This window comes from Protopterus annectens, chromosome 7.part1 (assembly GCF_019279795.1).
Source record: "Protopterus annectens isolate FY-2018-M chromosome 7.part1, PAN1.0, whole genome shotgun sequence".
Lineage (NCBI taxonomy): Eukaryota > Metazoa > Chordata > Ceratodontiformes > Protopteridae > Protopterus > Protopterus annectens.
In genome coordinates, this window is record NC_056740.1 from 480478144 (window position 1) to 480495454 (window position 17311).

Below are 17311 nucleotides of genomic sequence, written 5' to 3' on the forward strand. Positions count from 1 at the left end.
CAAAACAACTAGTAAACACAAGAACGGCAGCAGCGGGACCACAGCATACATGGTTTTTATTCCAAATAGAGTGAGCGCTTTCGGTGTAATCCACCAACTTCATCAGACAAATAAAAGGAATTTCAACTCTGCATTTGTAGCTATCTCAAAGGGAGGTAGAGTGAGTTTTTCCAATAAAAAGTTGAGGTCCCAGGCTGGAGTGGGGGATCTCCTGGGTGGTCATAAGTTTTTGGCCCCTCTAGAGGAACTGCTTCAACAGTGGATGAGAGAACAGGCGTGGTTCTGTATTGTAATGAGCTGAATTGGAGGCATGAATTTTGATGGAGGAAAAGGAAAGGTCCTTGTGAAGCATCTCAGTAAAGTATTGAAGAATCTTAGGTAACTGGGCGCTGCTGTGCCAATCCCCCAAGTTTGGCTCCAGGAACAGAATCATTTACATTTTTCAGCATAGGATTTTCTAGTACTAGGCCTCCTTGCCTCCAGAATGACATCAATCACTTGTTTACTGAGGGATGGTAACCGACAGATCAGGTAATTAGCCAGGCTGCAGATTCCAGTACCAGTGTTGGCATGGCCAGTCTGGTGCAACCAGTATTGTCCTTGGCTTGTCCTGTTTGATCTTTAGTAGTACCTTGGAGAGGAGAGGCCGGGGGGGGGGGCATAAATGGATAGGTTTTTCAGGTGGACAGGGCATCCACCTTCCAAGCTTGTTTATGGGGAGTCCTTGTGCAGAATTTGTCCAATTGGTAGTTTTTTTTTTGGGGGGGGGGGGGCAAACAGGTCTATCTCTGGGCTCCCCCATTTGTTTCCCAACATGTTGAATATATATGGTTCCAGTTTCCACTCGTGTGGGTCCATGAGATTTCTGCTCAAGTCATCTGCCAGTATATTTAGCTTTCCTGGCAGGACTGGAGCTTGTAGGTGCACTTGGTAGTTCAAGGCTGTGTGCCACAGAGCCATGGCTAGTCTGCAGAGAGGGTATGAGTGGGTTCCTCCCTGCTTGTTTATGTACCACATAAAAGTGGTGTTGTCCATCTTTACCAATAACTCTCCTGGAAGAATGTGGCCCTTGAAGGCCGTCAGAGCATTATGTACAGATAACATTTCTTTTTGATTGATATGCAGGTGCATCTGACTTGGATTCTATTTGCCCTGAATGCACTTCCCTGCCAAGTGAGCCCCCCATGCATAGTCTGATGAGTCTGTTAGGGTTTGGGTGGCAGGGGGTAGTGAATGGCAGTCCCTTGTTTTGGTGGCAGGCTTCTGCCCACTAAAGGAACTTTATCTGTAGACAAGGTATGACAGGAATCACTGATTCTAGATCTTGAGAATGTTGACACCATAGGTTTTTAGATACCACTGTAGTTTCCTCATATGCAGTCTTGCATATGGAATTAGTAGAATGCAGGAGGCTGTTGATACCATTGCAGTTTCCTCATATGCAGTCTTGCATATGGAATTGGTAGAATGCAGGAGGCCATGAACCCCAGGGCTTGCAGTATTTTCCTTGCAGATAGCTGGGTCTTTGTGGCCAATAGTTTGAAGTAGGCTGTCAAATGAACTTGTTTCTCTGGTGTGAGGTAGGCCATCTGGGAAGTTGATTTCAAGCTTGCTCCCAGGAATACAATTGGCTGGCAGGGTACAAGATGTGATTTCTTTTAGTTTATGGTGTACCCCAGAGAAGTTAGCAGTTTCTTTACAAACGCCAGATGATTCAATAGTACTGTCCTGGCTTTCTGCCTGAATCAGACAATCGTCCAGGTATGGGTACATTTGAATATTTCTTTGCCTGCAAAAAGCAATGGCGGCAGCTAGACACTTTGTGAATACCCTACATGCAGTAGATAAGCCAAAGGGCAGCGCAGAGAATTGATAGCGCATGAAGCCTGCTCTGAACCGTACGTATCTTCTGCAAGATTCCATTATTGGAATGTGCAGGTAAGCTTTCTTTAAGTCTAAGGTTGCCAACCAGGCATCTTTGCCTAGCATAGGAAGCAGCTGTTGAAGTGTTAGCATTTTGAATTTTGGGATTACCAAAAAGGTGTTAAGAATAGAGAGGTCCAGGATAGGACGCCAGGAGCAGTCTTTTCTGGGTACCAGGAAAAGTCTTGAGTAAAAACCTTGTCCCCTTTCTTCTGCTGGGACAGGTTGAATAGCCCCGATACTTAGAAGGGAGAGAACCTGCTAATGAACCTTCTACATTGCCCACCTGATCATGAAGGGATTCACATCCAGATCTAGTGAGGTCATTGTTCCCCTGTACTCTTCACTTATCAGACCAATGATCGAGTACAATGCCCCATTCGGGATGCATCTCACCCGACATCTGCAGCAATTGGAGAGACCCCAAAAGTTCCTCACCAAAAGGATAAAGGGACTCCAAAATCTGTCATATGCTGCCAGATTGAAGAAACTCCAGCTCTATTCAGTCGCATACCGTCTACTCAGAGGTGACATGTGCCTGACATACAAGGCCATGTCCAACCCGGAATTAATGGACATGCTCCACCTCAAAAAATCCAAATCCACCAAAACCACTAGAGCAAGCGACTTAAACCTTAGCACGGATATAAATAGGACGTGCTGGAGGGATAGATTTATCACTCAGAGACTCCCTATGCTGTGGAATAAAATCCCAGTCCATGTGAGGCAGAGCACCTCGCTGGCTCTGTTCAAGAGAAATCTTGACCTGTGGATGGGAGATCGTAGGTTTACCCCAGGAATAATCTCTGTGTCACTGCTGGACAGAGGCACAACAAACTAATGGGCACAGTATTTTTTCATATAAGGGGTGGCGTAAGCCACAAAACTTTGGGCTAGGCTTATAAATGCCTTAGGGCAGATAGCCTAGTATAAACCTATGAACCTATGAGCCTCTGCCCACTGATTTGGGGGTAGGTCTGGCCAACCATTTGGGGTTGGTGAGGTGTGGAAGTGGAATCTGTATCCTTGGGAAACTATTTAAAACCCATTTGTTCCCAGTTTTTTGCATGCAGGGCGAGCTTTCCTCCTAAGGGAGCAGGCAGTTGAGCAGGGCTTGGAAGGGTTAAGGTTAAGTCATCGTGACATTTTTCCATGGGGAAGGGGTGTCTTACTACTTCCAGCTTTGGAAGTGGGAGCCCCCCCACTGCTTAGGCCTGTATGTAGCCTGAGACTGTAACCTAGGTGGTCTGCTGTTCCTGGGTTTGGACTGAGAAGGCCTGGAAGAGACTGGAAAGGACTAATTCTTAGAAGGCCAATGCCTACTAAATCTGGGAGGCTGTACTTGCAGGAAATATTTAACAGTTTGCATAGATTTAGCTTTTTCCTCCATCTTTTTAAGGACGACTTCTGCTTTGTTGCCAAACAGGCGGTCTTGGTTTAAGGGAACATCCAGTAATTTAGTTTTAACATGATCTGGCAAGTTTTGCTCCTTAAGCCAAGCAAGCCTTCTAAGTACAGACCCAGTGACAGCAGCCATGCAAGATGCTTCTAAAGAATCAAAACCACACTGCAAAGTATGTTTACCAACCTGTTCTGCAGAATGCATTAAATCCTGTAATTCTGTGTGTTCAGCACAGTCAGGAATCATCATTTTTTGTTTAAGTAGTCCCACAATATGCTGCTGGTACTTTAACATATTAAACTGACAATTTAAGCAAGGAATGCAGTACGAATGAAAATCTTTGAGGCATTTGCTTTCCACAGGTAAGACAAATGTTAACTTTTACTGACATCAGTTAAAAGCAAGAAAAAGGATCCCCAACGGGGTACTTCGCTTTTTTGAAGATTTCGGTTCTGAAACTTGAAAACAAAACTTTCAGGAGTCAGCCGACCGGCACTTGCGAACTGCTTCTGCTTCGGGCACTGCGCGGCAAGAAAGACTGATGTAATGGCATCGGCTGCATGTTTTATACCCCCCTGACGACCTGAAGTCATGGAAGATGAGACAGCATCCGACACAGGAATCCAAGACTCTGGTATTCAGGCCGGCTGAGGGCTACCTGCAGGCAGATAACCCAAATGTGAGGACTGCAACAGTGAAACACGAAGAACATCAGATGGTTTTCCTGATCCAACAGAAAATAGTCTGCTTGGAGACTGTCTTGCTCAGGGCTCTGGGATGGAAGGAGACAGAGGAGATTTGATTGTCTGATGGACTTGGTTTTGTCCAGATAAAATCTTAGTTGTCTGTGAACATCCAGGGAGTGTAGCATTCTCTGTCACTCTGGGGAGAAGGGAAGAAGGTTGGTAAGTGAATGGACTGATTTAGTGACAGCCCATTGTCCACTTTGGGCATGAAGGAGGTATTGGTGCGCAGGGTCACCCTGTCTTTATGGAAGATAGTAAGGAGGGCATACCATGAGTGCCTGTAACTGACATCCTTCTTGCTGAAGTGAGGGCTACTAGCAAAACTGTTTTCCATGTGCACATCTGCAGGGATGCAGAAGTGGCTGGTTGAAATGGGGTCAGCGCAAGTTTCTCCAGGACATAATTTAGGTCCCAGGGTGGCGGGGTAGGCTTTCTGGGTGGTCTTATGTGCAAGATCCCCTTTTAAGAACAAGTTAACATCCAACCTGAAGAGCAAGGGAGGTTCCAGGGGTAGGCAAGCAGAGAGGTGCACTTTCATTGAAGAGTATGACAGATCTGCGCTAATCAGCTCACACACACAAGCTAAGACTAAAGCTACATCTGCTAGAAGGGAATCCTTATGTCTTTGGAGACACCATTTGGAGAATTTGTCCCATTTAGTAATTTAGGATCTCCTTGTGTTAAGTTTCCTGGCCTCCTGCAGAATAGAAAGCACGTCCTCTGTGTAGCAGTGTCTGAAGGGTACTAGAAGTTTATCATCCAGAGAGTTAGGTTCAGCATCTCTATGTGTGGATGGATGAGCGTTCCCTTCTGCTGTGAGTAGATCCACACTGAGTTAACTTGTGGTGATTGCCCTTGGCAAGGAATTGTAGAAGGGGGAACCAATGCTGCCTTGGCCAGAGGGGAATCACCAGCAAGATTTTTGGCATGTGTCTCATGATCTTCAACAGTACTTTCTAAATGAGAGGGAAGGGGGGGAAAAGGCATACAGAAACAATCCCTAACATGAGATGGTGAAGGCGTCCACTCTGCAAGCTAGGGGAGAGTGGCATTTGATATAGAATTTTGTCAGTTGTCTGTTCTGGGGGTAGGCAAACCGCTCTACATGTGGTGTACCCCATCGGTGGACAATGTCTAGGAAAACTTTCCCTGTGTAACATCCACTCGTGATATAGAGAGAATGATCTGCTTTGAGCATCTGCCCGAAGGTTGTCCCGGGAAGGGATGTATGTTGCCTGTAAGGATAAGCTGTTCTGGGAGTCTAATTCCCAAATTTCCATTGTCAGCCGGCATAGGAGGTAGGACCTGGTCTCCTCCTGTTTGTTGATGTACCACATGGAAGTGGTGTTGTCTGTGAAGATTAGCAGAGGACCTGGCTGAAGGATAGGGAGAAAAGCCTTCAGGGTTAAATGAATCGCAGTCACTTCCCTGACATAGATATGTTTCCTTAGTAGGGATGCCTGTCAACTGCTTGAACCTAGAGTCCCTTTCATGGTAGCTCCCAGCCCAGATCCAATGCATCTGTGTGCATAAATTGAGCTGGTGTGGGTGGCAGGAGGGGTAGTCCTGGATTCCTTTGAGCTTGTATCCACCACCTTAGCTCTGTTTGTAGACAAGGTAGGAAGGGTATTTGAAAGTCTAAAGGATGGCTGTGCTGTGACCATACTTTCTTTAAATACCACTTTTAGCTTCCTCGTGTGCATCATGGTTAGGGGAAGCACAGGGATGGTGGCTGCCATACGACCCAGGAGATGCATAAATTGTCTTGCTGACAGCTGGTCTGTCTGGAGGTAGTCTTGGAAATGGCTAGTCAGGGAGATTACTTTGCCCTGGGGTAAAAATGCCCTCATTAGGTCTGTCCAAATCTTACACCCCAGGAAGACCTTGCCTTGTTCGGTGAAAAGGGATGACTTTGGGAGTTTCAGTGTGAAACCTAGTCTCTGATGCAGGGACATAGAAAACTGGAGAAGATTTTTGAGGGTCTCTTCTTTTTCTGCTAGAATCAAAATATCGTCTAGGTAGGGATAGATCTGTATGCCCTTGGCCCTACAGAAGGCTATGTTGGGAGCTAGGCATTTGGTGAAAACCCTTGGTGTAGTGGACAAACCAAAGGGCAAGGCAGTAAATTGAAAATGAGAGTAAGGCCCAGCAAAGCGTAAGTATTTGTTGATTAGGTGTTTGGGGATGTGGAAGTAAGCCTCCTTCAGGTCCAAAGTAGTGATGAATGCTTATGGTGGCAATAGTGGAAAGCAGGGTCTGCAGGGACAGCATTCTGAATGAGGAGACTTTTAGAAAGATTTAGAACGTATACATCCAGGAATGGTCTTCATACTCCATCCTCCTTTGCAACTAGGAAAGTCTGCAGTAAAAACCTTTCCATTCTTGTCCTAATGGGATGGATTCTATGGTGCCTTGTGTCCGTAGATCCTGATCCTGGATAATGTGGGGAATTAGGTGAAGCTGATTTTTGGGTGGGAAAGGAATGCCCTGTGGGGTGGGTCTTTCCTTCCAGGATAGGAAATATCAGTTTTCCACTATTGCCAGCACCCAGTGGTCTGTGGTGATTTCTTTCCAAAGGGGCATACAGTGTGACTGGAAGACAGGGGGAGGTGGGCAAGGAAGTCCCTCATTGTCGCCATTATTTCTGTCCTGAAAAGGACCGTCTTTGGGCTGGGTGAGAAGAGGTAGTCCTTAAAGAAGGCTGCCTCCTAGTCCCTTTCCTATGCCTGCTAGAGGAAGGGGTGGTTGTACAAGGGGCTCTTCTGACACAGATGTCTTAGGATAATTTCTATAGTACCTGGGTATGGGAGAGACCAGCAGGCGTTTAATATCCTGCAGTTTTTTGCTCTTCCCCTGTAGATTTTTAAAAAGCTCTGCAGACTGTTTTCCAAACAGAAGGTTATTATCAAGAAGAGCGTCTAGGATCTTGGACTTAAAATCTTCTGGCAGTGGTTGGAGCCTAAGCCAGGAGTACCTATGCAGAACTGATGCAGTTGCAGCTGGGCCTCTGCTGCATAACTGCATCTGATGAAGTGCCTGGCCACCTGGGATTACAGGGATAACTTAGATGCTACTTCAGCTTTGTTAGGGGAGTCAGGAAGGGAGTTCAGAAGTGTACAGGCTTGGGATACCAAGTCCAATGCATATTTTAACACGTTTAGTAGTTAATAGCTCTGAAGGCCAGGGTGGAGGAGATGCTGAGTCTTCTTTTTCAGCCTATCCATAATTTTACTGCCTTTATCTGAAGATAGAGATGAGAAAGGGAGCAACAGAGACCATTTATTTGGGGCCACAGCTATAATAGCAGGGTCCGCCAAGGGGGGGGGGGGGGTTACTAAGATTTTCTGGTCATCAGGCACTTTATAGAAATGGTCTTGTCTCTGGGGCAAGTGGCTTGAGAGTCAGGGTTCTTAGAGCAGAAAGCAAATGAGTCAAGGTATGGAGGGATCACTGGAGCATGGGGTGATTCAACCTGCAACAACCCAGTGTCTTTTATGAGTTTGTCATTTGGGAAGTATCCCATTTGAAGTATTCTTTCATCTTAGTGATGGTTTCATCAAATGTTATGACCTCTGGAGGGGAAGCTACTTCAACAGAATCCTCATCTGAAGAATAATACTCTGGGGGGGGGGGGCATTTGTGAAGAACAGACAGACTCCTCTGAGCTAGAGGAGAGGGTCTCTTCTTTCTGGGGAATAGAGGGAAGGTGTGAGACACCAGACGTGGAGGCAGTGGCAGTGGTGGTAGGCTGCACAACTTTAGCTTTTTTCTTTGGTGGTTCTATCGGTTCGGCCAATTCCAGATTCATCCTAAGGGCTAGCTTCTTAAGCCTTTGATTTTCTAAGTACAGGTTAAGGGCAGCCAACAGTTTCTAAGAGTTTTAGGGACGAAGGATTGGCAGATGACTCAGGAGGTACGGTAGTGTTCCCGGCCTAGACAAAAGATGCAATGGTCATAGGTGTCCTTATGCAGAATTTGACACCCACATCGGCATTTACCTTTCTTGGTGGACTAATGTAAAAAAAAAAAAAAAAAACAGCAAACCAAGCTCATGCAAGAAATACAAGTAAGAAATCCCCAACAGGGTACTTAGTTTTGGACATCTTGTTAAAGAGGAGTGATGCAATCTGAGGTTCGACTGCAGCAGAAAAGTTCTGAGGTCTGTGCGTGCAGACGTCACATTTAAGGTCACTGGTTTAAGGCCCTACATGTGATGTCCCATGCACCAACAGCAACCAGGCTGAAAGCTTTTGTATAGGAGCAGACGTTCGGGTTACCTGAGGCAGAGGATCCCCAATAAGAATACTGCAACACGACAATAGAAGGACATATAATCATTCCGCACCAACAAACAAATCTGAGTATAATGCCCCCTTTGTCATGCATCAGTCCAAATATGTGAGAACCTGAAGGCCCACAACTAAGAAAATAAAGGACCAAAACCATAAAACCTATGCAAAATAGACTCAAAGCCTTGCCCTCTTCTGTGTCATACAAGCTGAGGAGCCATCCTTACATCAGGCACAAAGCCACAACACACCCTATCCTGTGAGGCCTACTGCACATTTGCAAGTCCTGTGAGGAGCATAAATACCTGCTCAAGAGATCCAAGTCTTTTTTCAGACATAAAAAGAACAAGTTGGGAGGGCTAGATGTCTCAAAGAGAATACCACTGCTTTATGTCTCCAAGAGAATACCACTGCTTTGTTAAAGTCTTGGTCTCCACATAAAGCAAATACTTCTCTTACACTAGCCAAACAATCAGGATGAATGGATGGGTAACTGCAAGTTCAGCCTGGGTTTAGGACCCTTGCCCCTGATGGATCTAGGCAGAATGTAAAGATTGTCCATCTCTGGATTACTCGAACTAGAAACACACTTGCTAAAACTTCAAGGGAATGGATAATATTCTAGAGATCCTCTAATACAGACAGCCTACTAATACCTATGAACTTATGAGTGGACATGGGTGGCAGACTAATAAAGTCATCCTTATAGTGCAATACAGATTCATGCAATACAGTGCTCAAACAGATGGTAAAAAATGGAATCCAGAGGAGCATACTAAGAGGAGTGTGACAAGGAGAACAAGGTAAATATACAAATATTTTAAGACTTTTTTTAAACAATCTTGTTTCTAGAGAACAAAAACAAAAAAACAAAATGAGATACTGCTTCAAATGCTTACCTTACTACACAGCCAATCTTCATACTTAGGCCTAGGATTACTGTAGTGCATCTGAACAGTTTTTCCTTGAACAATCAATCGTTTCTGGAAGAAGAATAAAGCCAATTATTCCCATTCTATGGCAAAGTGAATTTTCCCACGGCAGAGCACTCTTCGGAGGAATAAAGTGCTCCTAAATGCACTAACTGACTGGGGAAGGTGTGGAGGATTAACCACTGGCACCTACAATTAGCCCATCATCTTGAAAAGGTCTGAATGGGCAAAGGCAAGGAGAGGTGCAGGGAGTGTTGCAGAACCTGCCAACTAGTGTAACCAAAACATCCTAGTTTACCACCTCCAAGTACTTGCAAACCTTGTGCAGTAAGTACAGGGCTTGAAATATGTAACTTTTACAGGGTAACAAAACAAAGAGGATGTGGCTTTTGGGTAATACAGAATACGCAAGTTAAAACATCTAACAATACCAAAGTGCAAGCCATTCCATACCACCAATACCAAAAGGTGTCCTATATTTAATGATTTATTGCAGCTTACACAACAGAAGAATGCACATTTCCTTAAGCATGTCAAAAAAATTAACATTCCAACTTCAAGAAAAATAGACTATGCTAACAAAACAGCTACTCTCTTGCTTGCACCACAAGGTTTTAAAAAGGCCACAATTAAGACTAACCAGGCTACTTTCCCCAAAAGAACCATAACATTTGCCTCTCTCTCGCCTGCAATCGTAGCTGAAAGGCTATGGTAATATGAAGAGGTCTGAACAACCCCCAAAGTATTCCACTCATAATTTCTCTCTTGATAAGGCTCTATTTTACATGCCTTGCCGATCCTGTTGTGATCCAAGCAGCAATAGACTACCTAGCAATACAGTACAAAATTTCACTTTCCACAGGGTTTAGAAGAAATGGAAACAGTTGATCTGCTGTGGCGACCCCTAAACGGGAGCAACTGAAAGAAGACTGTTTAAATACAACTACTACTCGAGAACAGGATAATCTATCATTTAACAAGTACTGCAGTCTGGAATTTAAAGCAACTAAACCAGGAATATCAGACACTTCATAGACATTCATACAAGAAAAGAACTACCCTTTAAAATAAAAAAGTAACTGTCACACAGTAACAAAGACTCTTCCAATAATCAAAACAAAACATGGTCCTGAAGACGAAGGGTTAAGATTTAAGAAGGAAACCACTTTGTATTGGCAGTAATATCTACATACAGCAAACCAAAAGGACATTTAAGATGAATCCAGACATGCAACATATATCAAGACATCTCTCATGTCCAAAAACTCACCCAGAGGCTCTCTATGCAAGCATGGAAATAATGATTTGGAGACTCAACAGCAAGAGCTTGGAATTAAAAGTGATCTGCTGAAGTCATTTCCCAATCCCCTTTAGACCAAGGGAAAAGTGTGACTCACAAGCCTTTGACTTTTTGTAAAAAAGGTTGGCAGGCTTTACAAACCCTCTGGAGAGTAGGGTCTTGGCCTAGTCCATTAACCCTACTATGCCTGTTCAAGCCATCTTTCTTTTGATGGTACTTAACAGCATTCACAAGTGGCAAGTGACCAAATCTAGTAACTGGCAGCCTGTGATGAAGCCTCTCAAACAAAAAAGGCAATACGAGTAAGGACAGTTGTGTAGTCAACTTGACAATTTTAGGGGTTATCATGTGATTCTTCAAAGGCCAAATGAGTGCCCCACCCCCACAAAAATCTGAGGTAGTTAAAAAAAAAAAAAAAAAAAAATCTACTGGAGACCTGGAAGGATAAGAGAAATGAGAGTTAACTTGTCACACATCTCCTGACAACACTGCACAAGTCTCCCTCTACACAGAGTCATTAAAGACAACTGATCCCAGTTCACAGAGTCAGTAAAGAGAAGAGCCCCAGGTCTCCATCACCATATTTTTTCTGCAGTTCTTTTGGACTAATGTCAGAGTTTCCTCTACTATGCTTAATTTGGCACCTGCAAAAGTTTTACCATCAAAAGGAATGCTACATTAAGACAAGTGAGCCAAATCAGAAGCAGCTAATGTTAGCCCAGAATGACTACACAATGAAGGATCAGTACAGTACCACAAATGCTGGTCTTATCTTTCAGACGCAATCTTACTACTTTTGTTAATGACAGCATAACCCAACCTTACTTTGAGAAGCTCAGTGTACATTAATACCCTACTCAAACATATTAGCTGCAACTCTTGTATCAAATTCTTTTGCTGCCTCATTTGAAGATTTGTCTTAGCTATTCACTTTCTCATTTCTTAACTATAGGTTATCTTAGAAATTAACATTTGTCAATTGGGAAATCCTTAATGGGTATATGCAGTAATACCCTTTTTCAATACAGGCCTGGGGAAAAAAGCTCCAGCAAGTACATATCAACTAGGTAATTAAAAACAATTACAGAATACAGTCTACCACAATCACAAATGTTCAATGCTTGAATATCCAGTCTACAGACAAGCCAATACACAGATGAAAATACTTCGGACAACGCCCCCTGGGTGTAAAGCAGAAAGTGCAAAGAAGTGCCTCAAAAACAAGCACTCATACTAAATAAGGAAATAGCTTATATTTGGATATGTATCAATACTTTTCCAAAGACAAAGCAAAAAGTAACTTCAGTTTCAAAATGGCAATATTTTAAAATGCTTTGAACCACGTTTTTTATAACAGCAGGCAATAAAAACAAACACAAATATCCAGCAAGACACTACTACAGTGCAGAGGCTTTGCTGACACCACTTTAAAAGAAATATTAGTTTAACAAGTTAGGACTTAGGATCCCAATATACAGAAGGAAAGAATCGATTGTGAGCAGAAACAAACAGTCCAACAATGAGATACTACTGCAAGCTAAGTGTTTGTCAGTTACACGATATCGTACAGCATTTCTAAAAACACAAAACTCCTGCATTTTATCAACAGTTTACACACTAGGAAATAGGTCTGAAACACTAACAAATTCAGAGAAGCCACACATCTAACCAGTCAGCACTGACCATGCATGTTAATTCTATACTGCTATACCACAAGAAAAAGACTAAGACTAAGAGCAACTATGACAAAGGCTCGAGTGCTCATTTTAACATTTTGATTTACAGGTGTACAACTAACAATACAGCCTTCCATTTGCTAACTCTAAGCTAATAAACCTACTCCTGACATTTTCAAAAGGTAAAGGAATGGCTTCAATTTGGTTTTGCACCACTGAAAAATTAAAAGCCTTTTAAAGACAACCATTTCGCTTGTGGCCACATCCTTTTAGTTTTGTGATAACTGATACCTCAGGGAAATATCAAGGAAAAAAAAGCAAAAGCTCTATGTATGTCGCATTTCCAAACACTCCGGCTTTAAACTCTTTCTGTAGAAGACATTTCAAAATAAATAAATAAAACAGACCACCCCATGTGCAAAAAATGCTTTAAACCCCAAAAAATAAAGTACAAAGACACACAAAAGCAATGAAGTAAAGCAAAACGCATCAAGAAAACACTACATCCATTAGCAGACTGCCAGTGGTGTAAGGACATCTAATGAATATCTCAGGCATTATAGTCTAATCAAGAGAGAGTAACACAGTAAAATACAACTACGCTTGGACTCTTATCTGGTGTTACACACAGAGGCCTGGACAACTGCTCACAAATAACTGTAATGATTTGACAGTGAAGGGGTCAGCACCAGAAAGGATCCCACTGAAAAAAAGTGAGTGGATAAGGCAACACCTCACTGGGTCTAAAGTTCTTATAAGCTTTAACACAGCCAATACAGTCATTATGGCTCCAATGTTCCTTGCCTATTTTCTTTCCATATCTGACTCTCTTGCTATTCCAGAGAGCTTTGTTCCCAGGCTTCTTGTGCTTCTGCAACACTCAGAATTAGAAGGGTAAGTACCATATTAAAGCCTCAAGGTGCTCACAACAAACTGTTCTCCCACAGATAAAAGCAAAATATTAAAGCAAAATTTAATAGGCCACAGCATTGATTATTACGATACCACAAACCCTGCTGACATTACCTCCCATGAAGAGAACAGTCCCAATAAAGCTCGGTAGAACTAAGTTCACTTCAGCATGCAATACTGTGTTTCCTTCAAGCAGGGTTATGGAAGTGCAAAAGATCTCACCGTAAAGGCTGAAGAAGCTGGGCATGGTTTAGATACTGTTCAGACAACATGCTTTTTTCAAGACTGCTTGTAAGGCAAGGGCAGTACCAGAGGATTGCAAAACTGAGTGGTGGTTCCAATTCTCAAAAAGGACAGAACAGTGTGCCGCCAAGGAAGACGTTCACTACGGTGCTGGGAATGATACCCAATGCAAACAGTACAGTTACGGATTCAGTGGAGCAATCCATTAACAGTAAATCTAACCTTTGTACTTGCATGTAATGGAGGAGTTGGGTGTTGCACCACAGCTGTTTACATCTGTTCTGTAGATGTGAAGGCCAATGATGCCATAAGACAATGTGGCCTTGGATATGCTACAACATTACAAGTATCCCAGGGGAACTGATGCACTACATTCAACATATATTTAGAAAGACTTGTGCCTACGCTATCTCAAGTGAGACATACTCAAGGCAAACGTCAAGACTCCTCCCAATGGTGTCTCATCTACTCTTCAGTTTGCGATTTTCACGGCTATAAAGATGAAACCAAAGTGAAGAATATCCAAGGCCAGGGAATACAAGGGTTGAGTTTTGTGTGTGGCCAAACCTCTTGGCCCAAGCTGTTGATTTAATTTCAAAAGTGAAGTGACTTCACTCTGTGAAGGGGGTGCAATGAAAACTAGTACCTCCAAATCACTGGTCAAGAACTTCCAAAAGGGGAGGGGCTGCCTCAAGATACAGTTCAAGACATACCTTGTGGAAAAGTGATAGAAGACAAGACTGACACAATGGAATAGCACACACACAGTGCTGACTCAACAGCAGGGTCTTGCAATGTAGCAAGGACAAAATCAAAGGGCACAGCTCACAGTTTACTAACTGGTCCAACTACTGCACTCGATAAAAACAAAAATAAACAAAATGCAAGCATGAAGTGGAAATAAGGTTCTTTTAGATGGCGGCTGGGCTTATAGTGCAAGCTAGAAAGATCACCTGGCAGCTTACTGTAACAGCTAAAGGCTGTAAGCTGTCACTCAACTTCAGCACAGTCCCCATCTACCCGCTGAGTAATTCAAACAAGTCTCAGAGAGCCTGTTCCTAGACTACCCATGAAAAAGTTCTTGATGTCTGATCAAGCACTTAAAACATAAATCAAAATTAAAATACAATAAGAGCAAATTTAAAGAAAACAAATACAGTTAAACTCAACATATTTACACTTAAAACCCTGAGCTAGATGCAACTAGACCCTCTTAAATAGATGACACTTTAGAGATTGGCAGAAAGAAATCAAAGTAACATGCCTAAATGGGGGAAGGAAGCACAAACGGGTTTAAATCAAGGTCAGCAAAGAACAATGAGACTTCCAAGCAGGTCCAAACAGTAGCTAGCAACCAGAGAGAGAGACAAACACAGACATACAGTACAGTTGTGTACACTTACCATAAATGTAATGTTAGAGTGTACTCATTGTTGCGGTCATCACTTTTGGGTTATCGCTTGCAGTAGCCCATCAGTCGGCCTGATTAACAAAGTCTTAGCTCCTGCGTTGGTTGCTGTCCCTTCTTCCATGACGTCAGGGGCATAAAACATGCAGCCGATGCCATTATATCAGTTTTTCTTGCCCAAGGTGTCAGGTGCCCCCTTAATGGGAAGCAATTAAATCTATAAATATACAAGGTTATACCTCCAACAAAAAAGCAAACACACCAAAAAGCTTTAGAAGACTGCAAAGGAGAGGTATATCCAAAAAAAAAAAAAAAAAAAAAAAAAAGGGGGCTGGAGGGAGGGTAACGATGACTGCAACAGTGAATACACTCCAACATCTACATTTGTACACAACTGTACTATGTTCTCCGTGTTTCACTGTTGCAGTCATCACTTTTGGGTAGATTCCAAAGCGAAGTATGGGAGGAGGAATTTAAAAGGCCCTGCAAGACTGCAGTGGCAAAGCCAGCTCTGGATTTAGAGAAAATTTGCAGATGACAATGCTTGGTGAAAGTATGTACAGATCTCCAGGTAGCAGCTTCTAGGATGTCCCTGGTAGGGACACCTCTGAGAAAGGCTGCAGAGGTAAATGCAGCCCTGGTACAATGGGGTCTGATCCCCTGTGGGACCGGGTTTCCATGGTATTTGTAGCAGAAATGACTGCAATGGCCTATCCATTTGGAAATGGTTTGCTTTGAAATAGCCTTCCCCGCTGCCCCTGCAGCAAACGCCACCAGCAGTTGATCAGATTTCCTTTGAGGTTTAGCTCTGTCCAAGTAAAATCTAAGTTGTCTGTGCACATCTAGGGAGTGCAGAATCCATTCCCCTTTGTTCTGTGGCTTAGGAAAGAAGGTTGGCAAATGTATGGACTGATTAAGGGCCACACTGGATACCACCCTGGGCATGAAGGAGGGATTGGTCCCGAGGGACACCCTGTCCGCATGAAAGATGATGAAAGGCTCCACTGCCATGATGGCCTGTAATTCAGATACCCTTCTTGCTGAAGTGATCGCTAAAAGGAAAGCTGTTTTCCAAGAAAAGAATTTTAAGTCTGCAGTGGCAGCTGGCTCGAAAGGAGGAAGGGTGAGATTTTCCAATACAAAGTTGAGGTCCCAGGCTGGAACTGGAGCTCTCCTGGGTGGTTGTAGATTTTTGGCCCCTCTGAGGAACTGCTTAAGCAATGGATGAGAGAAGAGGGGTCGTTCTGTGTTATAATGAGCAGAGATGGCTGAGGCGTGAATTTTGATGGAGGAGACAGACTGGTCCTTAGGAAGCATCTCAGTTAAGTATTGTAAAATCTGAGGTAAATTGGGCACTGTTGTGCTCATCCCAAGCTTGGTTCCAGGCACAGAATCTTTTCCATTTTTCAGTGTAAGACTTTCTGGTACTAGGCCTCCTTGCCTCTAAAATGATATCCATTACTGGTTTACTGTGGGATGGTAAAGGAGAAATTATGTAATTAGCCAGGCTGCTAGATTCAATGTTTGAGGTTGAGGGTGCAGAATTTGGTTCTCCTGCTGAGACAATAGAGTAGGAGTCCTGAGTCAGGTACCATGGAGACCACAGTGATACACTGCGCAAGAGAGGGTACCAGTGTTGGCGTGGCCAGTCTGGTGCAATCAAAATCGTCCTTGGTTTGTCGTTTGATCTTTAGTAGTACTTTGGAGAGCAGAGTCAGAGGAGGAAAGGCATAAACTGATATTTTTCCAACTGAAGGACAGAGCATCCACTTTCCAAGCTTGTTTGTGGGGAGTCCTTGTGCAGAATTTGTCCAACTCATGGTTTTGGGGAAGAGGCAAACCGATCTATATCTGGGCTCCCCTATTTGCTTGTCAACATGTTGAAAATCCTTGGTTCCAGTTTCCTCTCGTGTGGGTCCATGAGGTTTCTGCTTAGTTCTTCTGCTAGAGTATTTAGTTTTCCTGGCAGGAATTGAGCTTGTAAATGTACTTGATAGCTCAGGCCCGTGTTCCACAATGCCATGGCTAGTCTGCAGAGGGGGTAAGAATGTGTACCCCCCCACCCCCCGGTTTCTGTACCACATAACAGTGGTGTTGTCTCTCTACCATTAATTGTCCTGGAAGAATGTGGTCCTTGAAGGCTGTCAGAGCATTCTGCACAGCTAACATTTCTTTTTGATTGATATGTATGTGCATTTGACTTGGGTTCCATTTGCCCTGAATGCACTTCCCTGCCAGGTGGGCCCCCCATGCATAGTCTGATGCATCTGTTGAGGTTTGGGCGGCAGGGGGTAGTGAGAATGGCAGTCCCGTTTTGGTGGCAGGCCTCTGACCACCAAAGGAACTCTAGGTGTAGGCAAGGTTAGGAATCATTGTTTCTAGATCCTGTGAATGTTGAGACCACAGGCTTTTGAGATACCTTTCCAGTTCCTCATACAGCCTTGCATATGGAATTAGAAGAATGCAGAAGGCCATGAACC

The 17311-nt window shown here is 43.5% G+C and overlaps 1 protein-coding gene across 1 annotated transcript in view; it reads right to left on the bottom strand.

Annotated features, from left to right (window-relative positions):
* Nucleotides 1–17311, bottom strand: part of LOC122807832 (RNA-binding protein 5-like) — a 1001232-nt gene that overhangs the window by 794938 nt on the left and 188983 nt on the right. The window contains exon 6 of the mRNA XM_044078931.1: nt 9260–9343. Coding sequence (XP_043934866.1) covers nt 9260–9343 — 84 coding nt within the window. The remainder of the gene's footprint in view (nt 1–9259; nt 9344–17311) is intronic.